Below are 25,585 nucleotides of genomic sequence, written 5' to 3'. Positions count from 1 at the left end.
GATTGACGCAGACTCAGTCTCAACCTTTAAGTCTTTATTGAAAACTCATCTCTTCAGTAGATCCTATGATTGCGTGTAGTCTTGGGGTGCGAAGGTGAACGGCAAGGCACTGTATTGACAAAATGCCCTTGACAAAATGCCCGTGTTGTTTATGCCTGGCCGGATCCCCTCTCTCCACTGGGATTCTCTTCCTCTGACCCTACTACTGGGGCTGAGTCACTGGCTTACTAGTGCTCTTCCATGCCCTACCTAGGAGTGGTGCGTCACTTGAGTAGATTGAGTCACAGACATGATCTTCTTATCTGGCTTTGCACCCCCTACGCTTGTGCGGTGGAGAAGATCTTCGTGGGCTATACTCAGCCTTGTCTCAGGGTAGTAAGTTGGTGGTCTGTTGATATTCCTCTAGTGGTGTGGGGGCTGTGCTTTGGCAAAGTGGGTGGAGTTATATCCTGCCTGGTTGGCCCTGTCTGTGGGTATCATCGGATGGGGCCACAGTGTCCCCCGACCCACCCGTCTCAGTCTCCAGCATCTATACTGCAATAGTCTGTGGCAAGGGGCTAGGGTCAGTCTGTTATATCTGGTGTAACTTTCCTGCCTTATCTGGTGTCCTGTGTGAATTTAAGAATAATCCACCTAATTCTCGCTCTCTTCCTCCCCTCTCGGAGGACCAGAGCCCTAGGATCATGCCTCAAGACTACCTGGCCTGATGACTCCTGGCTGTCCCCAGTCCACCTGGTCATGCTGCTGCTCCAGTTCCAAGTGTTCTGCCTGTGGCAAGGGAACCCTGAGCTTGTCCCGGACCTGCTGTTTAAGACTCTCTCTCTCTCTCTCTACTGCACCTGCTGTCTCTAACTGAATGCTCGGCTATGAAAAGCCAATATACTCCTGAGGTACTGACCTATTGCACCCTCTACAACCACTGATTATTATTTGACCCTCTATGAACATTTGAACATCTTGAAGAACAATCTGGCCTTAAATGGCCATTTACTCGTATAATCTCTACCCGGCACAGCCAGAAGAGGACTGGCCACCCCCCAGAACCTGGTTCCTCTCTAGGTTTCTTCCTAGGTTCCTGCCTTTCTAGGGAGTTTTTCCTGTCCTCCGTGCTTCTACATCTGCATTGCTTGCTGTTTGGGGTTTTAGGCTGGGTTTCTGTATAGCACTTTGTGACATCTGCTGATGTAAAAAAGGCTTTATAAATACATTTCATTGATTGATAGATGACAGCATATCAATCACCTGCACTTCTAGAGGCCTTAACAAAGGCTTTGAAATTGGCAGCAACTACAGGGCCAAACAAACCAAAGGACATGGCAAAATTCTCAACCATTAAAGGTTTAAGGTTTGCTGCCACTCCAATCTGTCCCCTATACATTTTCAAATTGATACGGCACTATTATCACATAGGAGGTAAATTTATACAGGACTCTCACAAAAGGATGCGACAAACATAGCCTCTTACAAGTCACACCTAAAAAGATGTTAATGAGACAGAAACAACAGTACCATGCACTAGTGCTCCAAAAAAAGATGGTACTGTATCATACTGTATTCTGTGGAGTGGAATTACAACACCATTCAAAATGCAGCAATTGTTTCACCATAATTTACAATACGCTCCAGTAAAACGTTTCACATTATTTACTGTTGATAATACATAAATGTACCGTATAAATTACAGTTTTCCTTTACGGTGTGTCATTGCCACACTTTTGCACCTGATGGGTGCTCTGGGACAGTGATGTTAAAAAAGAGCAATGCCACTGTTCACAATAATTTACTGGGACAGGTCACTTTAAGAATATTAGTAACGGCATCATGCTTTTGTTATGATGTTAGATTTTCCATTACACTGCAGTTTCCGATTTGCTCCACAAACATTCATGGATGAGTCTGTTGTTCACGATCAAATCTGTCCAATTAAGGTTGTGGAATTGTGAGGTTTACAATATTAGAATAGAACTAAACCCTCTGTCCTATCTTGTCTATTAAATACGATTAAATAAATCATTGTCTGTTTAGTAAGCGCTCAGAACAGGATCACAGAAATACAGTTGAAGTCGGAAGTTTACATACACCTTGGCCAAATACAATTAAACTCAGTTCTTCACAATTCCTGACATTTAATCCTAGTAAAAAATCCCTGTCTTAGGTCAGTTAGGATCACCACTTAATTTTAAGAATGTGAAATGTCAGAATAATAGTAGAGAGAATTATTTATTTCAGCTTTTATTTATTTCATCACATTTCCAGTGGGTCAGAAGTTTACATACACTCAATTAGTATTTGATTGGCATTGCCTTTAAATTGTTTAACTTGGGTCAAATGTTTCGGGTAGCCTTCCACAAGCTTCCCACAATAAGTTGGGTGAATTTTGGCCCATTCCTCCTGACAGAGCTGGTGTAACTGAGTCGTTTGTAGGGCTCCTTGCTTGCACATGCTTTTTCAGTTCTGCCCACAAATGTTCTAGGTCAGGGCTTTGTGATGGCCACTCCAATACCTTGACTTTGTTGTCCTTAAGCCATTTTGCCACGACTTTGGAAGTATGCTTGGGGTCATTGTCCAGTTGTAAGAGCCATTTGCGACCAAGCTTTACCTTCCTGACTGATGTCTTGAGATGTTGCTTCAATATATCCACATAATTGTCCTTCCTCATGATCCCATCTATTTTTAAAGTGCACCAGTCCCTCCTGCAGCAAAGCAACCCCTCAACATGATGCTGCCACACCCGTGCTTCACGGTTGGGATGGTGTTCTTCAGCTTGCAAGCTTCCCCTTTTTCCTCCAAACATAACGATGGTCATTATGGCCAAACAGTTCTATTTTTGTTTCATCAGACCAGAGGACATTTCTCCAAAAAGTATGATCTTTGTCCCCATGTGCAACCCGTAGTCTGGCTTTTTATGGCGGTTTTGGAGCAGTGACTTCTTCCTTGCTGGGCGGCCTTTCAGGTTATGTCGATATAGGACTTGTTTTGCTGTGGATATAGATACTGTTGTATCTGTTTCCTCCAGCATCTTCACAAGGTCCTTTGCTGTTGTTCTGGGATTGATTTGCATTTTTCGCAGCAAAGTACGTTCATCTCTAGGAGACAGAACGCGTCTCCTTCCTGAGCGGTATGATGGCTGTGTGGTCCCATGGTGTTTATTGTCTGTACAGATGAACATGGTACCTTCAGACATTTTGAAATTGCTCCCAAGGATGAACCAGACTTGTGGAGGTCTACAATTATTTTTCTGAGGTCTTAGCTGATTTCTTTTGATTTTCCCATGATGTCAAGCAATGAGGTACTGAGTTTGAAGGTAGGCCTTGAGATACATCCACAGGTACACCTTCAATCGACTCAAGTGATGTCAATTAGCCTATCAGAAGTTTCTAAAGTCATGACATATTTTCTGGAATTTTCCAAGCTGTTTAAAGGCACAGTCAACTTAGTGTATGTAAACTTCTGACCCACTGGAATTGTTATACAGTGAATTAGAAGTGAAATAATCTGTCTCTAAACAATTGTTGGAAAAATTACTTGTGTCATGCACAAAGTAGATGTCCTAACCAACTTGCCAAAACTATAGTTTGTTAACTTCTCTAGGATAGGGGGCAGCATTTTCACTTTGGATGAATAGCGTGCCCAGAGTGAACTGCCTCCTACTCTGTCCCAGATGCTAATATATGCATATTATTATTACTATTGGATATAAAACACTCTGAAGTTTCTAAAACTGTTTGAATGATGTATGTGAGTATAACAGAACTCATATGGCAGGCAAAAGTGAGAATTCTGAGGCTGGTCGATTTTCAACTCATCGCCTATTCAAATCCCAGTAAGATATGTTTGCACTTCCTACGCCTTCCACTAGATGTCAACAGTCTGTACAACGTTGAATGAAGCCTCTACTGTGATGTGGGGCCGGATGGGAGGTGTTTGAGTCAATGGTCTGGCAGAGTGCCAGTTCCTGGTCACGCGCATTCCACATGATATCTACTTGCGTTCCATTACTTCTATAGACACAAAGGAATTCTCCAGTTGGAACGTTATTGAATATTTATGATAACAACATCCTAAAGATTGATGCTCTACTTAGTTTGACAAGTTTATTCGACCTGTTATATAACTTTTTGAAGTTTTCGTCTGACGTTCGCCTGGATCTGCGCAAGCGTTTGGATATGTGTACTAAACGTGCTAACGAAAGTAGCTACTTGGACATAAATAATGGACATTATCGAACAAAACAACAATTTATTGTTGAACTAGGATTCCTGGGAGTGCATTCTGATAAAGATATATATGATGTAATTTCGTATTTCTGTTTACTCCAACATGGCGGAGAAATGTTGTTTATATCTGAGCGCCGTCTCAGATTATTGCATGGTGTGCTTTTTCCGTAAAGTTTTTTTGAAATCTGACACAGCGTTTGCATTAAGAACAAGTGTATCTTTAATTCTATGTAAAACATGTATCTTTCATCAAAGTTTATGATGAGTATTTCTGTTATTTGATGTGGCTCTCTGCAATTTCTCCGGATATTTTGGAGGCATTTCTGAACATGGCGCCAATGTAAACTGAGATTTGTGGATATAAATATGCCCATTATCGAACAAAACATACATGTATTGTGTAACATGATGTCCTATGAGTGTCATCTGATGAAGATCATCAAAGGTTAGTGATTCATTTTATCTCTATTTCTGCTTTTTGTGACTCCTATCTTTGGCTGGGAAAATGGCTGTGTTTTCTTTGGCTATGTACTGACCTAACATAATCGTTTGGGGTGCTTTCGCCGTAAATCCTTTTTGTAATCAGACATGTTGGCTGGATTCACAACATGTGTAGCTTTAATTTGGTGTCTTTCATGTGTGATTTCATGAAAGATAGATTTTTATAGTAATTTATTTGAATTTGGCGCGCTGCATTTTTACTGACTTTTGGCCAAGTGGGACGTTAGCGTCCCACATATCCCAGAGAAGTTAACAAGAAATTTGTGGAGTGGTTGAAAAACTAGTTTTAATGACTCCAACATATGTGTATGTAAACTTCCGACTTCAACTGTATAATAGATGCATAAACCTGCGCGCAAACACGGGATTGGCCGGGGTAGGCCATCATTGTAAATAAGAATTTGCTCTTAACTGACTTGCCTAGTTGAATAAAGGTTAAATTTAAAAAAAAAACGTGATTCAAGTTAATTGTTTATTTATAGTGTGAATTATTTGTAGTAAAAACAAAGTCCAATACCAGTGGACTATATCTTCCTACATGCTGAGTGGTTATATGAGATCTAAAGTAGCCAGGTTACACTATGCTCTAAATGTTCAATTTAGCAGGCACTTTTATCTAAACCCTGCGTGCATACATTTTCATTATATATGCAGTGGTGGACAAAGTATCCAATTGTCATACTTGAGTAAAAGTAAAGATACCTTAATAAAAAATGGCTCATGTAAAAGTTAAAGTCACCCAGTAAAATACTACTTGAGTAAAAGTGTAAGGTTTTAAATATACTTAAGTATCAAAAGTAAATGTAATTGATCAAATATACTTAAGTATCAAAAGTAAAAGTATACATTATTTCAAATTCCTTACATAAAGTAAACCAGACAGCACCATTTTCTTGTTTTTTGCCACGGGAACAATCCAACACTCAGACATAATTTACAGATAGCCAGGGGATCACTCCCGACACATAATTTACAAACGTAGCGTGTGTGTTTAGTAAGTCCGCCAGATCAGCGGCAGTGTGTGACTTGGACCATTTTCCAGTCCTGCTAAGCATTCAAAATGTAACGAGTACTTTGGTTGTCAGGGAAAATGTATGGAGTAAAAAGTACATTATTTTCTTTAGGAATGTAAGAGAAGTTGTCACGCCCTGGCCTTAGTTATCTTTGTTTTCTTTATTATTTTTAGTTAGGTCAGGGTGTGACATAGGGGATGTATGTGTTTTGTATAGGGGTTTTGTATGTTTATGGGGTTTTGTTCAGTCTAGGTGTATGTAGGTCTATGGTTGCCTAGATTGGTTCTCAATTAGAGACAGCTGTCTATCGTTGTCTCTGATTGGGAGCCATATTTAGGCAGCCATAGTCATTAGGTAGTTTGTGGGTGATTGTCTATGTCTTTACGTTAGTTGCTTGTGTCTGCACTTTCGTTTCATAGCTTCACGGTCGTTTGTTGTTTTGTTTAGTTTGTCAGTGTCGTTTCGTTTCGTCTTCAAATAAAGAGAAGATGTATTGTTATCACGCTGCGCCTTGGTCCTCCTCTTTTCCACGTTACGACGATCGTGACAGAAGTAAAAGTTATCAAAAATAGAAATAGTAAAGTAAAGTACAGATACCCCAAAAAACTACTTGAGTAGTATTTTTAAGTATTTTTAGTTAAGTACTTTACACCACTATGTATGTGATCCCTGAGAGAATTGAACGTACAACCTTGGTGTTGCTAGTGTCATGCTTTTACCAACTGAGGCACACAGGACCACATTGATCCAAGTCACAACTACATTGATTACAACAACTTGATTACAAATTAAGCCTTATTAGCAACATTACTTCTATTCTATTACTCTGCAGGTCACATTTGTTGCCTCTACTTCATTAAAACCATAAACACACACACACACACACACACACACACACACACACACACACACACACACACACACACACACACACACACACACACACACACACACAAACAGATCCTCAGGATTAGGCGGATATAAACTATGTAGAGGGTCTTGGATTGGTCTTGTAATCTTGAAACCATTTAATGTTTGGGAGAAATGTATTATCACCAAGATTCTGGAAAAACATCCAGATATAGCAGATGTCCCTCTACAAGCCCCCTTATTTCATCCATCTTTGGATTTGCGTGAGACTTCATGAATTAAAGATGATACCTTCCATCTCCTTGATTAAGGACTGGATTTTCCTTCCTAAGCCACATTTAGAAAATCATCAGGCTCTCCCGGTGAGAGGTAATATGCGAGATGAAACAGGCAAAGAAAATTAACTGTTTTCCTACCAGTATGAATTGAGCAAAACCTACAGAGACACGCTTATAGAGAATGTTGATTTAAAATGATTGAATACGGCAGGTAGTCTAGCGGTTAAGAGCATTGGGCCAGTAAGCGAAAGGTTTCTGGTTTGAATCCCCGAGCCAACTAGGTGAAAATATGTTGATGTGCACGTGAGCAAGGCACTTAACCCTAATTGCTCCTGTAAGTCGCTCTGGATAAGATAATTTGCTCAATGACTAAAATGTAAAGATGAACTATACACTTTTTGGTCTGTAAGGTGAACCATTTTCAATTGAACACATTTACTGACGTGCTACTGCTACCTGCACAAACTGAACACAGTCACTTAAGGTCATACACACACACACACACCACTTCTATATAAACCAATATAATATTTTACTAATGCTCTCTCATAGTAACACTGTCCACAAAACAGATACAGTAAACACGGCAAACATCTACCTTACACTACCCACTCGAAAGCTTTTGAAAATCATGACACAAGCGAGGATGAAAACAGAGCAGGAACAGACTCTAGAGGAGAACTAGGGCTTATTACTGCAGAGAACTAGGGCTTATTACTGCTTATTGAGCATTTTAATACTGACATCAATGTTTTATTTATCGGTCTATTTCTCACCCACAAATCTATCCCACATCAATTTCTCACACATCCAATGTACAGTAAAGAGACCAATAAAATGTAGATAAAAGGATATGGCATGATAAAGAATAAGGCAGAGGACACACGCACGCACACACACACAGGCTGATGACCGAGGCTAGCTCTGTTAGAGGACAGGCTGGTTAGTTCTGCTGCAGTGGGGCACGGCCCTGCTCGTCCCTGCTCCCCGATTCTACCGTCTATCGGTGGGTGCAGCTAGCTACACACCCAGTCAGCCCGGCACACATCGATACTCACACAAACAAATACACACCAAGACACACACTCTCACAAACGCACCATGACTAGACACAAAAGACAACATTCCTATGTCATCCTAGACATCCGGATCATTGAGAGAAATTAATGTCATATATACTCAGTCATTGGTCTTTTCCTTCCAACCCCCCTCCACACTGTACAGGACAACCACCCCTCTCTGTTACCGTCCAGTCCGAAGCAGGAGATGATTTTCTGGGAATAGTTGCAAAGCCCACCATCGTAGGGAGGATGCTTGTGCTGCTGCACCGAACTCCTCTCCCTCATCTCTTCTACACACTCAAACACACACACACACACACACACACACACACACACACACACACACACACACACACACACACACACACACACACACACACACACACACACACACACACACACACACACACACACACACACACACACACACACACACACACACACACACAGTCCCGTCCCGTCCCGTCCCGGCACTGCTTTCAATCCTTCCTTCCTCTTCACATCAATAATGCAGCCTCTTGCATGGAGTCACACACAGTCACACACAGTCACACACACACACAGTCACAGACACACAGTCACACACACACACGCACACACACACACACAGGCCAAATGCACTCACACACATGCAGAGAAAAAAATGTAGAGGTGAAAGGGTCTTCATGCTGCTGAGTGTGAGCAGGCAGCCCTGTCCTATGATCAAACTTTGGAGAAGCCAGGGGATTGGGTTACTGCTGCGGTGCTGTGCGATGCCTTCCAATTCAGCACCGACTGAGTCGTACAGATTCTGCTGCAGTGCAACAGGTAAGTAGGGCGAGCTTGCTGGCACTTCCCAGAGGAAGGGTGGTGCTTTGGACCAGAGGAAGAGTAGTGCATGAATGGGGCTTTAATGACGGGAAGGTAGACAAGAGGACATCCCTGACTATTCTAGCAGGGAAACTTCTCCATAGGCCAACAGTGTGGTGAACAGCTTGAAATCATACGTGTTGGCTGTGGACAGAACCATCTACAAAATATATGGCTCTGGATCGAAATATTAACTCCAGTGTCTTTGACTTTGACTAGAACACATACAGTGCATTCAGAACATATTCAGACCCCTTCACCTTTTCCATATTTTGTTACGTTACAGCCTTGTTCTAAAATTGATTAAATCATTTTTTTCATCAATCTACACACAATACCCAATGATGACCAAGCAACAACAAAAAACTGAAATATCACATTTACATAAGTATTCAGACCGTTTACTGAGTACTTTGTTGAAGCACCTTTGGCAGCGATTACAGCCTCGAGTCTACCTGGGTATGACGCTACAAGCTTGGCACACCTGTATTTGTGGAGTTTCTGCCATTCTTCTCTGCAGATCCTCTCAAGCTCTGTCAGGTTGCTGCACAGCTATTTTCAGATATCTCTAGAGATGTTCGATTTGGTTCAAGTCCGTGCTCTGGCTGAGCCATTCAAGGACATTCAGAGACTTGTCCCGAAGCCACTCCTGTGTTGTCTTGGCTATGTGCTTAGGGTCATTGTCCTGAGGTGAACCCAAGTCTGAGGTCTTGAGTGCTCTGGAGCAGGTTTTCTTCAAGGATCTCTCTGTACTTTGCTTTCTCTCGATCCTCACTAGTCTCCCAGTCCCTGCCGCTGAAAAACATCCCCACAGGGATGGTTCCAGGTTTCCTCCAGATGTGACACTTGGCATTCAGTCCAAAGAGTTTAATCTTGGTTTCATCAGACCAGAGAATCTTGATCCTCATGGTCTGAGAGTCTAGGTGCCTTTTGGCAAATTCCAAGCGGGCTGTCATGTGTCTTTTACTGAGGAGTAGCTTCCATCTGGCCACTCTACCATAAAGGCCTGATTGGTGGAGTGCTGCAGAGATGGTTGTCCTTCTGGAAGGTTCTCCCATCTCCACAGAGGATCTCTGGAACTCTGTCAGAACTCTGTCTCCATCTTCCTGACCAAGGCCCTTCTCCCCCGAATGCTCAGTTTGGCCGGGCGGCCAGCTCTAGGAAGAGTCTTTGGTGGTTCCAAACTTCTTCCATTTAAGAATGATGGAGGCCACTGTGTTCTTGGGGACCTTCAATGCTGCAGACATTTTTTGGTACCCTTCCCATGTGCCTCGACACAATCCTCTCTCGGAGCTCTACGGACAATTCCTTCGTATGTAAAGTGGAGTCCAAGAAACAGTTGTAGAGTGGAGGGATTTGCCATGGTTTGGTTTTTTCTATGACATGCACTATGGGCCCTCATCAAAAGTAGTGCACTATATAGGGAGTGGGGTGCCATTTGGGAGGTAACCGGCCGTTAAATTAACTGATAACGATTGGCTGGTTTAACACTGAACACGCTTAAAGCGATGCTAATCACATCTGCATACTATGGGAGGGTGCTTAACAGAGAGCTCTGAACTGCATCGATCCCCAATAACAGAACATTATAGCCTGTATGCAGCCAGGCACACATCAGAGATGTGGAGATCAAAGAGCTCCTTCAATACAGAGTCAGCTATTCCAGAGAAACCCTGATAATAAATGGCTGGGCATGCTTGCTGTGAGTCTGTATCTGGGTCGTTCCACGAAAAGAGTACCTTTGTGTCCCTTTTTTTTTTAAATATATTTTTATTGTGCACCAATATTGAATTTCAAAAGCCTGTTGTATTAAATTAAGTGCCCTTTAATATAGACCACATGGAGAATTCAATCAATCATATTTTTACATGAATAAAGGCTTACTAAATTGCCAAAATATAGCATTGTGACATGTCCCTCGGTCAACCCTGTGTCACTTCTAGGTAGATTTTGAACACTTAATCCCAAAATAATAATTGTAAAGCCTTAGTCCATCATTTAAAATCAACCCTGATATGTTACGTGAACTGAACTCTCGTTTTAATATGGTGAAACTATTCCTTTTTAAATATTTTGTCAAAAAGAAACATTGAACATCTAATAGTCAAATCATAGTGTAAAAGCAAGTGAGCTGGTTTGGTTTGAGCTTAAAACGTCAACCCTGTTACCCATAGATAGACAGACTAGAAATGTTTTAGGTATTTCATTTTTTTGTGACGCTTGAATTCAATTGCCACTCCCTGTTGCACACAACAAGCTTCCATTGCCCCTGTCACAAGGGGATTTATGGCTGATTTAAGATGAAATCGTCAACCCCGTTACGGTCAACTCATTACTTTATTTGGCACTTACTAGAGTATTTTTATTATTTAACCTCTTGAGATAGGAAAACGTATTTTTTATTAAGTTAAACAATTAGGTTAAATCCTAAAAAAAATGTTTTTAACAAGTTACTGTACACTCTTCAAAGGCACCGAATTGGTGGAACGACCCATCCCACTGGGCACGGACGTCTATTTAACATACAGTCCAAGTCAAATGTTTGGACACACCTACTCATTGAAGGGTTTTTTACATTTTACATTTTTTACATTGTAGAATACTAGTGAAAGACATCAACACTATGAAATAACCAAAAAAAAGTGTTAAACAAATCAAAATAGAATTTTAGATTCTTCAAAGTAGCCACCCTTTTCCTTGATGACAGCTTTCCACACACTTGGCATTCTCTCAACCAGCTTCACCTGGAATGCATTTCCAACAGTCTTGAAGGAGTTCCCATATACGCTGACCACTTGTTGGCTGCTTTTCCTTCACTCTGCGGTCCAACTCATCCCAAACCATCTCAATTGGGTTGAGATCGGGTGATTGTGGAGGTCAGGTCATCTGATGTAGCACTCCATCACTCTCCTTCTTGGTCAAATAGCCAATACACAGTGTGGAGGTGTGTTGGGTCATTGTCCTGTTGAAAAACAAATGATAGCCCCACTAAGCGCAAACCAGATGGGATGGAGTATTGCTGCAGAATGCTGTGGTAGCCATGCTGGTTAAATCACTGACAGTGACACCAGCAAAGCACCCTCACATCTCCTCCTCCATGCTATTGGCCAACGTGCAATCACGTTTGAGACTATCCTACCAACTAGATATAAAAAACGGTAATATCTTGTTTCACCGCATCGAGGCTGAACGATGACACAGATAATATACAGTTGGCTGGGATTTCTGTGCATTGGCAGGACAGAACACCTACGTCCGGTAAGACGAGGGGTGGTGGTGTGTGTCTATTTGTCAATAACAGTCTGTTACATCTGGAGTATTTCTCCTGTCTAATCTGGTGTCCTGTGTGTATTTAAGTATGCTCCCTCTAATTCTCTCTCTTTCTCACTTTCTCGTTCTCTTCTCTCGGAGGACCTGAGCCCTAGGACCATGCCTCAGGACTACCTGGGCTGATGACTCCTTGCTGTCTGTCCCCAGTCCACCTGGTCATGCTACTGCTCCAGTTTCAACTGCTCTGTCTGCGGCTATGGAACCCTGACCTGTTCACCGGACGGGCTAACTTGTCCCGGACCTGCTGTTTTCGACTCTTTCTCTCTACCGCACCTGCTGTCTCTAACTCTGAATGATCGGCTATGAAAAGACAAATGGCATTTACTCCTGAGGTGTTGACCAGTTGCACCCTCTACAACCACTGGGATTATTATTATTTGACCCTGCTTGTCATCTATGAACATTTAAACATCTTGGCCATGTACTATTATAATCTCCACCCGGCACAGCCAGAAGAGGATTGGCCACTCCTCAAAGACTGGTTCCTCTCTGGGTTTCTTCCTAGGTTCCGTTCTTTCTAGGGAGTATTTCCTAGTCACCGTGCTTCTACATCTGCATTGGTTGCTGTTTGGGGTTTTGCGCTGGGTTTCTGTATAGTGCTTTGCGACATCTGCTGATACATTTGATTGAATAACAGCTGGTGTGTGATGTCTAATATTAAGGAAGTCTCAAGTTACTGCTCGCCTGAGGTAGAGTACTTCATGATAAGCTGTAGACAACATTATCTACCAAGAGAGTATATCTATATTTTTCGTTGCCGTCTATTTACCACCACAAACCGATGGTGGCACTAAGACCGCACTCAACGGGCTATATAAGGCCATAAGCAAACAAGAAAATGCTCTCCCAGAAGCGGCACTTCTAGTGGCCAGGGACTTTAATGCAGGCAAACTTAAATCCATTTTATCTAATTTCTACCAGCATGTGCAACCAGAGAAAAAAGACCACCTTTAGTCCACTCACAGAGACGCATACAAAGCTCTCCCTCGTCCTCCATTTGTCAAATCTGACCATAATACTATCCTCCTGATTCCTGCTTAAAAGCAAAAACTAAAGCAGGAAGTACCAGTGACTCAATACAGAAGTGGTCAGATGACGCGGATGCTACGCTACAGGACTGTTTTGCTAGCACAGACTGGAATATGTTCCGGGATTCATCCAATGGCATTGAGGAGTATACCACCTCATTCACCGGCTTCATCAATAAGCATACGTACCTATGCCAACCAGAAGCCATGGATTACAGGCAACATCCGCACCGAGCTAAAGACTAGAGCTGTCACTTTCAAGGAGCGGGACAGTAATCTGGACACTCATAAGAAATCCCGCTATGCCCTCAGACAAACCATCAAACAGGCAAAGCATCAATACAGGACTAAAATGGAATCCTACTACATCGGCTCTGATGCTCTTTGGATGTGGCAGGGCTTGCAAACTATTACAGACTACAAAGGGAAACCCAGCCGCGAGCTGCCAAGTGACACAAACCTACCAGACAGACTAAATGCCTTTTATGCTCGCTTCAAGGCAAGGAACTCTGAAGCATGCATGAGAGAACCAGCTGTTCCGGACAACAGTGTGATCACGCTCTCCGTAGCCAATGTGAGCAAGACCATTAAACAGGTCAATATCCACAAGGCCGCAGGGCCAGACGGATTACCAAGACGTGTATTCAGAGAATGCAATAACTGACATTTTCAAAATCTCCTTGACCGAGTCTGTTATACCTACACGTTTCAACCATAGTCCCTCTGCCCAAGAAAGCAAAGGTGACCTGCCTAAATGATTACCGCCCCGTTGCACTCACGTTGGTAGCCATGAAGTGCTTTGAAAGGCTGGTCATGGCTCACATCAACAGCATCATCCTGGAAACACTAGACCCACTCCAATTGACATACCGCCCCAACAGATCCAAAGATGATGCAATCTAAAAAAAAAATGGTCTTCTTTAGACTAGTTGAGGATCTGGAACATCAGCATTTATGGGTTTGATTACAGGTTCAAAATCAAACAAAGACATTTCTTCTGAATCTCATCAGTCTATTCTTGTTCTGATAAATGAAGGCTATTCCATGCGAGAAATTACCAAGAAACTGAAGATCTCGTACAACGCTGTATACTACTCTCTTCACAGAACAGCGCAAACTGTCTCTAACCAGAATACAAAGAGGAGTGGGAGGACCCGGTGCAGAACTGAGCAAGAGGACAAGTACATTACAGTGTCTAGTTTCAGAAACATTGAGAAATGTTTGAGTACCAAGATTAGAAAACCATACCACGGGGAGCATTGGCTACACATCTGGAAATGGTTCAACTCTGAGACTATCAATCCCTATAGAATAAGAGCAAATCTTAGATACTATTTACTAGTCTGCAGCTAGAAATTATGTAAACCTGGGATGTGAATACCGACAACCGCCGAAACATCTAGTCTAAGAACAATGGACGCCTGACGTATCCATTACAACAGACACTATCAGGAGCTGCCGATAGAGCAACCACCACGAGTAGCCAGAGACTCTCTGATGAACTGACTCTCCCGCAGATGGACTGACGATTCCAACAAAGAAGACAACAACGACATATGGGCGTAAATATATTGATTGCAATTATTCCCGAATGAGCGAGCGTTCATCTGCAAACAATTCGCATTTCAATGAATATAATTATCCACTGTGTGTAGTGATCCATTTTGTCTTTCCCACTCTTAATCAGTCCACACGCCCTTCCCTTTGTCAACCAAGCTGTCATATCGGTTTAGCCCACTAGGGGATCTTCCCTATCATTGCTAGTAACCAATATCTACTGTTCGTTTGTTTATGCATTTCTGTGATTATTTATTTAGTTAGTTAGTAAATAAATGATTAAGCCAGTTGGTGTATGGATGATTCATAGTTTAGGCTGGGTTCGTGCAGATAACCAACAATTTTCGACGTTTGGAATGAGACTGACGTGAGGTAAAGAATAATTAATTAATAGAAGACTAATTGATCAGATATTAAAATATCTCAAGTTATACTCTGAAAATTATAACTTTGTAATCTGAAGATTTTCCGTGGTGCCCTCTGGGAGGTGCTTCAGGAAGCATGGGGTGAAATCTCTTCAGATTACCTCAACAAATTGACAACTAGAATGCCAAACATCTGAAAGGCTATAATTGATGCAAATGGAGGATTCTTTGAAGAAAGCAAAGTTTGAAGGACACAATTATTATTTCAATTAAAAATCATTATTTATAACCTTGTCAATGTCTTGACTATATTTCCTATTCATTTTGCAACTAATTTCATGTATGTTTTCATGGAAAACAAGGACCCTAAGTGACCCTAAACTTTTGAACGGTAGTGTATATACTAGGTGTTGTCAGAGGAAGGTCCCCAAAAAATTGTCAAAGACTCCAATCACCCAAGTCATAGACTGTTCTGTCTGCTACCGCATGGCAAAAGGTACCAGAGCGCCAAGTCCAAAAGGCTCCTTAACAGCTTCTACCACCAATCCATAAGACTGCCGAACAATTAATCAAATGGCCATCCAGACTATTTGCATTGACCCCCCTTTATTTTTTACACTGCTCCTCCTCACTGTTTATTATTATCCATGCTTTACCCCTACCTCGATGTACAAATTACCTCGACTAACCTGTACCCCCACACAATGACTCGGTACCGGTACCCCCTGTACATAGCCTCGTTATTGTTATTTTATTGTGTCATTTCTAATTACATTTTTTACTTTAGATTATTTAGTAAATATTTTCTTAACTTTCTTTTCTTAAAATGGCATTGTTGGTTAAAAATGAAGGGCTTGTAAGTAAGCATTTCATGGTAACGTCTACACCTGTTCTGCCCTATCAAGCAAAAAGGCAGTAACTGCTCATAGCGTGGATCTGAGAAAAATGCCTCAGTTACTGTTAAACCTTGGTTTCACAGTAACTTTATGCAGTTACTTTTAACATGACCCCCATTTTGTCCAAAACACAATACACTAGAGGCATGATACTTGTCCACACGATTAAGCACGTATTTAATGTAGCAAAAATGACATTAACTCACATTTGAACCAAATGAGCAGTTACTGGCTTTTTGCTTGGTAGGGCAGTGTTGTAATCTGCGCATGTGACAAATAAAATTTGATTAGATTTTTTTCTGTTGAATTGTAAACAACTGGTACGTCCTAGAAACGTCCTTACTGTCAATAGTCTAGGTGATGTGGGTAAGGTGTGGGAGTCAGGCGCAGGACACAGAGATGAGTAATAATCGTAACTTTACTCAATAAACAATCTTCCATCAAGGAGAACAAAAGCATAAACGAGACAACTTGACAACAATAAACACGCACAAAACCATGATGGAACCAGAGGGTTAAATAAACACCACAGGGAAAGCAGGAGAATCGATCAACAAGGGACTAATTCTCTCCTCATGACCCTCCTGCGTTATCATACGTAGTGGAGCTGTGACCTCCCTAATCAGCCCCGACCCTAAAGGATGACTATCTAAGGCATGTACAGGGAAGGGCACATCAACAGGAACAATAAGAATCCCTAATCTAAGTGCAAATGAACGGTCAATAAAGTTCCCAGCTGCGCCTGAATCTACTAGTGCCTTATGCTGGGAATGCGGGGAAAACTCAGGAAATGTTATACATACACACATGTGCGCAACAGGGGGCTCTGGGTGAGTCGGGTGCCTACTCACCTGGGATGATCCTGCTGCCTCGACTCCCTGGGGAACCTCCCCAGCACCGACCAGCAGTGTGCCCTCTGCGGCCACAGGTGGTGCAGGGAATGGCCCCCCCTCCGGTCCCCCTCATAGCAGCCCCTCCTAGCTCCATCGGTGTCGGATCGGAGGTGCTGGGGGATGGAACTGACGGACCTCAATCCGGACGTCCGCGGGAGGTCAACAAGTTATCCAGCCGGATGGAGAGGTCCACCAGCTGGTCAAAGGTAAGGGTGGTGTCCCTGCAGGCTAGTTCCCTGCGAACGTCCTCTCGTAGACTACACCTGTATTGGTTGATCAGGGCCCGCTCATTCCATCCCGTGCCGGCGGCCAGAGTTCGAAAGTCCAGAGCGAAGTCTTGTGCGCTCCTCATCCCCTGTCTGAGATGATACAAGCGTTCCCCCGCCGCTCTCCCTTCAGGTGGATGATCTTAAACCGGGTGAAATCCTCATAGTTGTCCAACATCGGTCCTTCCCTTCTCCAGATGGCGTTGGCCCATTCAAGTGCTTTACCAGTCAGACAGGAGATGAGGGCTTTCACACTATCGCGTCCCGAAGGAGTCGGGTGAACGGTTGCCTGGTAGAGCTCCAGCTGGAGTAGAAACCCCTGGCACCCGGCAGCCGTTCCATCATATACCCTCGGGAGCGCGAGCCGAATCCCACTGGATCCAGGTGAAGGAGGGGTGGACAGCGGTGTGGGTTGATGTGGGAGCTGGGGTGATGATGATGGGGTTGCTGGAAAACCCCCTCTCTCCCATCGCTCCATGGTTTGCAGCACGCGATCCATGGCTGTGCCGAGACTTTGCAACATAGTCGCGTGCTGCTGGACGCGCTCCTCCACAGGTAGAGGAGGGCTGTGTGCACCTGCTAACTCCATTAGAGGTGCGTGTTTCTGTCAATAGTCTAGGTGATGTGGGTAAGGTGGATTCAGGCGCAGGACACAGAGATGAGTAATAATCGTAACTTTACTCAATAAACAATCTTCCATCAAGGAGAACAAAATTCCAGAGCACATAAATGAGACAACTTGACAACAATAAACACGCACAAAACCATGATGGAACCAGAGGGTTAAATAGGGAATAAATTATAACTTAATGGAAACCAGGTGTGTACAATCAAGACCAAACAAAAGGAAAAATACATGTAGATCGGTAGAGACTAGAAAGCCAGTGACGTCGACCGCCGAACGCCGCCCGAACAAGGAGAGGCACCAACTTCGGCGGAAGTTGTGACACTTACTGTGTGTAATGGTAAGATATGTATGTTGTTTGTATATAAATATTGTCAAACTACCTCAAATATTATTTTCTTACTAAGTAAAAATCCTTAAACTGTTACTTTGTTTCCCGGTCTCACCAACAGTATATGGACATTTTTCTCACCGAAATGATTCGTTTAAGTTCAGGCCAAAATCATGGATAAAGCATGCTATAATCATATACAGTAGAGGTCAAGATTGATATATTTGTTTTATCTTGTCTCTGTCCAGCCCCAGCTCTTCTACAGGACACACAACATTCAGTATATCTAATCAGAATCTCTAGCAGTAACAGTTGGAGGTAGTTTACGTCATCTGTGTCAAATAATTGCAATCGCCCTCAAATCCAGGACACAACAAACGCCCACCTGGGGGATTAAAACCTGTTCACTGTGAAACTTTACCCTGTGGACACTGGTCCACATTTCTCCACAATATTGGTGACTGCTAAGCAAAGCAATATACTGTATTACCATATTTTCCAAGTTAAAATAACTCCTGATACATTTAAATTCAAATGTGTTATAGAGTGGGAAGCCTACAGCTATTTATTACTAGTTATAAGCATGTATGAAACTTTGTCTTAGAAGGTTTATAACATTTTAACAAAAAAAATGTATGTTAGCTAGTCAGGATCATTATGAGATGATAAGAAAACATAATGCATTATAAATGCATAACAATGTGCAATACCTACAGGCTTTAAGTGAAGTGCTACAACATGTTTGATTCCACTTGTGTATTGTTGTTCTTGTTATTTAAGTGGGTGGCATTCAGTTATTGTGTTGTACAGTCAGCTTGCCAGGTAACACTGGGAAATGTAAGACAGATGAGTCAATGCATCACAGGCCAACAGGGTGAAGCCGCAGAGCCAGCTCATAGAGAAACAGCACTAAAATCAGTAAAACAGTGGGGTTGTATTAGGCACTAGAAAGAAAACACAAAACAGGGAGAACCTACCTGAACTTGTTCAATAAGAATAGCTAATTTTCCTTTTCACAACGCTTTGCTATGTTTTAAAACGGTGTGCACTAATGAACACAACCCCAACAGTTTCTCTTCACCACATAGGCTGTTCACTGAGAGGAAGAACAGTGCATTTGGAAAGTATTCAGACCTCACATTTTGTTATGTTACAGCCTTATTCTAAAATGGATTAAATTGTTTCCCCCCCCCCCCCCTCATCAATCTACACACAATACCCCATAATGACAAAGCAAAAACAGGGTTTTAGAAATTGACGCTACAAGCTTGGCACACCTGTATTTAGGGAGTTTCTCCCATCCTTCTCTGCAGATCCTCTCAAGCTCTGTCAGGTTGGATGGGGACAGCTATTTTCAAGTCTCTCCAGAGATGTTCTATCTGGTTCAAGTCCGGGCTCTGGCTGGGACACTCAAAGACATTCATAGACTTGTCCCGAAGCCACTCCTGCATTGTCTTGGCTGTGTGCTTAGGGTCACTGACCTGTTAGAAGGTGAACCTTTGCCCCAGTCTAACGTCCTGAGTGCTCTGGAGCAGGTTTTCATCAAGGATCTCTCTGTACTTTACTCCTTTTATCTTTCCCTTGATCCTGACTAGTCTCCCTGCTGCTGAAAAACATCCCCAGAGCATGATGCTACCACCACCATGCTTCTCCATAGTGATGGTGCCAGGTTTCCTCCAGACGTGACACTTGGCATTCAGGCCAAAGAGTTCAATCTTGGTTTCATCAGACCAGAGAATCTAGTTTCTCATGGTCTGAGAGACCTTTATGTGCCTTTTGACAAACTACAAACAGGCTGTCATGTGCCTTTTACTGACGAGTGGATTCCGTCATGCCACTCTACTATAAAGGCCTGATTGGTGGAGTGCTGCAGAGATCGTTGCCCTTCTGGAAGGTTCTCCCATCTCCACATAGGAACTTTAGAGCTCTGTCAGAGTGACCATCAGGTTCTTGGTCACCTCCCTGACCAAGGCCCTTCTCCCCCGATTGCTCAGTTTGGCCAGATCTAGGAAGTCTTGGTGGTTCCAAACTTCTTCCATTTAAGAATGATGGAGGCCACTGTGTTCTTGGGGGCCTTCAATGCTGCAGACATTTTTTGGTACCCTTCCCCAGATCTGTGCCTCAACACAATCCTCTCTCGGAGCTCTACGGACAAGTCCTTCAATGTCATGGCTTGGTCTTTGCTTTGACATGCACTGTTAGGTGGGGGCCTTATATAGACAGGTGTGTGCCTTTCCAAATCATGTCCTATCAATTGAATTTACCATAGTTGGACTCCAATCAAGTTGTAGAAACATCAAGGATGATCAATGGAAACAGGTTGCACCTGAGCTCAATTTCGAGTCTCATAGCAGGAAGAGTAGCTGCTGCTTTTGCAACAGCTAAAATGGGGATCCTAATAAAATACAAAAAATAGCAAAGGGTCTGACTCCTTATGTAAAAATGTCTAAAAACTTGTTTTCGCTTAATCATTATGAGGTATTGTGTGTAGATCGATAAGGATTTAATCCATTTCAGAATAAGGCTGTAACATAACAAAATGTGGAAAAAAGTTAAGAGGACTGAATATTTTCCGAATGCACTGAATGTGAGGAAAATACTCTACAACGTACAGAGGAATTGACAAATGAAGATGTGTGCTGTTTGTCATTGTCCCCCAGCAAAGATAACCCCTCATGAGAACAACTGTTTTTGTTCAGCCCAGGATGGTTCCCCATCAGTCGTCCTGTTGCCTAGCTAAGCAATAGGAAGTAAAACACTGAATTACATGAGTTTGTTAAAGGGACAATCTGGGATTATAATTTTTTGGGGGGAAAAGTGGATGTGCCAATCCTGGATTGCCCCTTTAAAAAGGACTAAATGGAAGAAAAAAATGGTTTGGAGTGGAAATTATATTACATTGAAATGAAGTTACTGCACGGAGCTCCCTCAGGACTGCTGCACAGAATAAATATTAGCCAGGGCAGAGAAGCACGAGATTTAACATCACTCAACTTTTTAGTTTTCCCCTTTAGTTAACACTATCAATGTTTCCCTCTACTGTGGGAATTGCCAATATTACCCACTTTTAATACAACACACCGAAACAAAATGAACTATGCAAGAGATGTTATTGTAGGCAGAATGCACCAGAGTAGGATGCTATCGCATTGACATGCAGGACTCATCCATACTCTACAGACCAGTGCGGCATTACCAATCAGATCTACAGTATCCCTCTATGCAAATAGAACATTGTCATATATGGATCTGTGCCATTCACTTTGAACTAGACTGTGTTTACAGCATGACTGGTTGGGAGTAGATAAGCTTGTTTTGAGATCAAAGCGAGAGCTGCAGGTAGCCACGTGTGCACATTTGTTAATATTCTTTGCTAGTAAGTGAGTTATTAGCCCAGTTATAGCTAAAAATTCTAGTCAGCAATGGGGAAGTAGTTGCTTCCTACAAGAGCACAACACTTCTGCATTTCTAGCCATCTTTGAAAAGCAAGTCAGGTAAAGAGCATTTTTTCTGACTTAAAGGGGCAGTGTTGTATTTTGAGACAGGCTTGAATAAGCTGGGTAGCATAATTTGTCTGATTCTCTGTAATAATAGTATGGGAATAATAATGAACTTTGTTTTGTAAAGTGGTTTCTTGCATTAAACCAAACATGCAGTCACCTCCTTGTCTGAATGACAAGTGGATAAACAGGTTAATGTCAAGCCCTGTATATTTTTTTCCAAAGGCCTCACGGAATGTAGGCCTACATTGAACACCAGACATTGGCTGCTATTGTAGGCGGAATGATAGAACAGCTATTTCCATGTTACTTTGGGATGCATTTTGTCCATTGTTTTTTATGGTAAACTAAAATGTAAATGGTAGGCCTACATTATGATCAAATAGCCACAGTAGCCTACTTGGCCACTGTTATAACTATAAAAGTGGGTACAGCCTCGGTGTTCACAGTAAACGTGCTCAAGTTTGCGCTCAGCAGACCTGACATTTGCTCAGTCCCGAAAAAATTGAGGGAACATTGGTTACTGTGCCATCAATTTACACTAACAAATGCAATAACTAGTTCATTGAGTGAAATAATGAACATGGCTATTCAAATAATAGTTTTATTGCACATTCATTGATCCTTTCTTCTGCTGAAGATGTTCGCAAGAGAGTGTAGTCTATATTTGACTAACCTCCCTGGACGGGTACACAGGGCTCAAGACTTTTTCTGGAAAGAAATGTTGTCTACCTCCATACTACAGGTGTTTCATCCCTGAAATATAATCACTACATGTTTATACCATATGAAGACATGAATGTATTCAATATAATGGCAGGGTTTCATCCAGTAGGCTATGCACCTATGAATGTCTAAAAAGTCACACATACAGACGAAGAAAAAAAACATTCCAGGCACAGCCACATATTCAACATAGTGAATTGAGGTTGTGCAAATTACAGAGCAGTATGAGCCTTTTTTGTTCACAATTTTTTGATGGACTATAATAAACTGTTTATTATAGTCAAACAGCCTTACTGTAACTGTTTTCTTTACATCTGTAAGATTGTGCCTGGCTGTCTGCAAAAGTTTCTGTTTACTAATTAGGCTACTATGGTATGGTATAGGCAACTGTAGAAATGAATGAACATGCACCTCTGGAATGGTCGTTAAGACACTAACAGCTTACAGACGGTAGGCAATTATGTCACAGTTATGAAAATTCAGGACACTAAAGAGGCCTTTCTACTGACTCTGAAAAACACCAAAAGAAAGATGCCCAGGGTCCTTGCTCATCTGTGTGAAAGTGCCTTAGGCATGCTGCAAGGAGGCATGAGGACTGCAGATGTGGCCAGGGCAATAAATTGCAATGTCTGTACTGTGAGATGCCTAAGACAGCGCTACAGAGAGACAGGACGGACAGCTGATCGTCCTTGCAGTGGCAGACCACGTGTAAAAACACCTGCATAGGATGGGTACATCCGAACATCACACCTGCGGGCCAGGTACAGGATGGCAACAAGAACAGCCCGAGTTACACCAGGAATGCCCAATCCCTCCATCAGTGCTCAGACTGTCCGCAATAGGCTGAGAGAGGCTGGACTAAGGGCTTGTAGGCATGTTGTAAGGCAGGTCCTCACCAGACATCACCGGCAACAACATCGCCTATGGGCACAAACCCACCGTCGCTGGACCAGACATGACTGGCAAAAAGTGCTCTTCACTGACGAGTCACGGTTTTGTCTTACCAGGGGTGATGGTCGGATTCGCGTTTATCGTCGAAGGAATGAGCGTTACACCGAGGCCTGTACTCTGGAGCGGAATCGATTTGGAGATGGAGGGTCAGTCATAATCTGGGGCGGTGTGTCACAGCATCATCGGATTGAGCTTGTTGTCATTGTAGGCAATCTCAACGCTGTGCGTTACAGGGAAGACATCCTCTTCCCTCATGTGGTACCCTTCCTGCAGGCTCATCCTGACATGACACTCCAGCATGACAATGCCACCAGCCATACTGCTCGTTCTGTGTGTGATTTTCTGCAAGACAGGACTGTCAGTGTTCTGCCATGGCCAGCGAAGAGCCCGGATCTCAATCCCATTGAGCACGTCTGGGACCTGTTGGATTAGAGGGTGAGGGCTAGGGCCTTTCCCCCCAGAAATGTCTGGGAACTTGCAGGTGCCTTGGTGGAAGAGTGGGGTAACATCTCACAGCAAGAACTGGCAAATATGGTGCAGTCCATGAGAAGGAGATGCACTGCAGTACTTAATGCAGCTGGTGGCCACACCAGATACTGACTGTTACTTTTGATTTTGATCCCCCTTTGTTCAGGGACACATTATTCCATTTCTGTTAGTCACATGTCTGTGGAACTTGTTGAGTTTATATCTCAGTTGTTGAATCTTGTTATGTTCATACAAATATTTACGCATGTTAAGTTTGCTGAAAATACACGCAGTTGACAGTGAGAGGATGTTTCTTTTTATGCTGAGTTTATTTTGAACTGTAATAAATGCTGCACTTAGTTGCCCTTTCCTGCAGTCAAATGACCTCGTGGCCTCATGGGTGCAATGTTATTAATATTTTTCATAGAAACATAATGTTTATTTTGAAATTATGTTAAACGGTTTCAATGTATTTCAGTCTTCTGTGATATAAAGTGTAATATTGGGATGCAAAATCTAAATGTCATACTTTTCAACTCTATATCTGATATGGTACAGGTGTCTTCTTTTTTAAGTCCATAACCAATGTGTGTGAGGTGTTTTAATTTATTTCAAAGTAGATTTGTTTAGCACTACCAAGAAACACTCATTACAGCGATAAACTGTGAATTATTTGTCAAAATACAAAATAAAACAGCGTTTTACACTTGGATTTGGAGCTGAAAGTAATTCATGTTAGCAGTCAATATCAACAAGGGATATATCATATCACTATGCATAGCTGCGGGAAGTAAGGTTGATGAGAGTGCTGCAGCACCCCCTGAAAATATTTTTTTTTTAACAATTAAAAAAATGCCACAAACATTTTTTTCACAAAAGTAGTGCACTGGGCCTTTACTAGTCCCGTATAAGTGGAACGATATAGTCTTATGTAGCCTCCCCCCTCCTCTAGCTGTGCATGTGCTGCATATGGCTACTGGTATCCTATCATGAAGTGTATTTCAATCACGTAGCCTACTCCCGCAGGATGACAGTATATCTCTCGAATTCATCCGAGATAACAAAATCTGACATGTGTTTTTCCTGTCCAGAATGAGATGACGGCTTTTGCAGTTAGTGCGGTATTGGATAGGCTACTCACCTCTTGCAGACATGTCCGGTAACCACCTTCTTGCGGGAACGGTTCTAGTGGATCCTAAAGTGCTGCTTTGGAGAGGCCATTAAAATACACTATTTTCCCTGTGTAGGCTAGGCTACATTAGACCGTATATAGGCTTGTGGGCTTGGCGCAGGAAATAGTCCTGCGCGACGCGATGGAGAACATGGTAGCGGGCAGCAGGGCGTGTCCTATTAATAAACACAGTACCTCTCTATTTTTAAGTTAAAAACACAAATGTGAAATAGGTCTTGACTTTTGGGTGAATTGTGGTCTTAAACTCTGGGACGGGTATAGATTGTATTTGTGTTACAGTGACACCCCCCACTCGGGCACCTTTCTCAATCTCATCCAGTAGTCCCTCGTCCAGTTATTTATTTTAATTCACATTCAGTTTTCCATATGGTCAGGAAAAATCCTGTCCCTTATGAAGTGCTATAATAGAGATGCACAACTGCACAAAACTACTTAGAGATTTCACTTTTTATTTATTGCACCTTTTACAAGATGTTGAGTAAGCTTATAGCCTATACCATTTGTGTTCTTGCTACCTGCTCTAACAGGCAGGTTACAGGCAGGCTACTTCTATTGGAATTTCATTTTCGTATGTTAAAGGCTTCATTTAGGCTTACCTGAAAATGCTAATGAAGAAACGTTTTATTTACTTCAGACTATTATATTGCACACACTAGGCCGATACTAGT

General features: G+C 42.4%; 1 protein-coding gene across 3 annotated transcripts in view; it reads right to left on the bottom strand.

Annotated features, from left to right (window-relative positions):
- Positions 1-25,025, bottom strand: part of LOC139570580 (actin-binding LIM protein 1-like) — a 150,037-nt gene extending 125,012 nt beyond the window's left edge. Inside the window, exon 1 of one of the 3 annotated variants that reach the window (XM_071392550.1) lies at positions 24,867-25,025. In XM_071392550.1, coding sequence (XP_071248651.1) covers positions 24,867-24,879 — 13 coding nt within the window. In that variant the 5' untranslated portion in view covers positions 24,880-25,025. Of the gene's footprint in view, positions 1-8,058; positions 8,264-24,866 lie in introns of those variants that run through there. The other 2 variants (XM_071392547.1, XM_071392551.1) reach the window with 2 other exon arrangements.
- Positions 25,026-25,585: the final 560 nt, after the last annotated feature.

Source organism: Salvelinus alpinus, chromosome 3 (assembly GCF_045679555.1).
Source record: "Salvelinus alpinus chromosome 3, SLU_Salpinus.1, whole genome shotgun sequence".
In the NCBI taxonomy this organism is placed as follows: Eukaryota; Metazoa; Chordata; class Actinopteri; order Salmoniformes; family Salmonidae; genus Salvelinus; species Salvelinus alpinus.
Note: the sequence above shows the minus strand (reverse complement) of the source record. Positions and strands in the feature narration are given on the sequence as shown.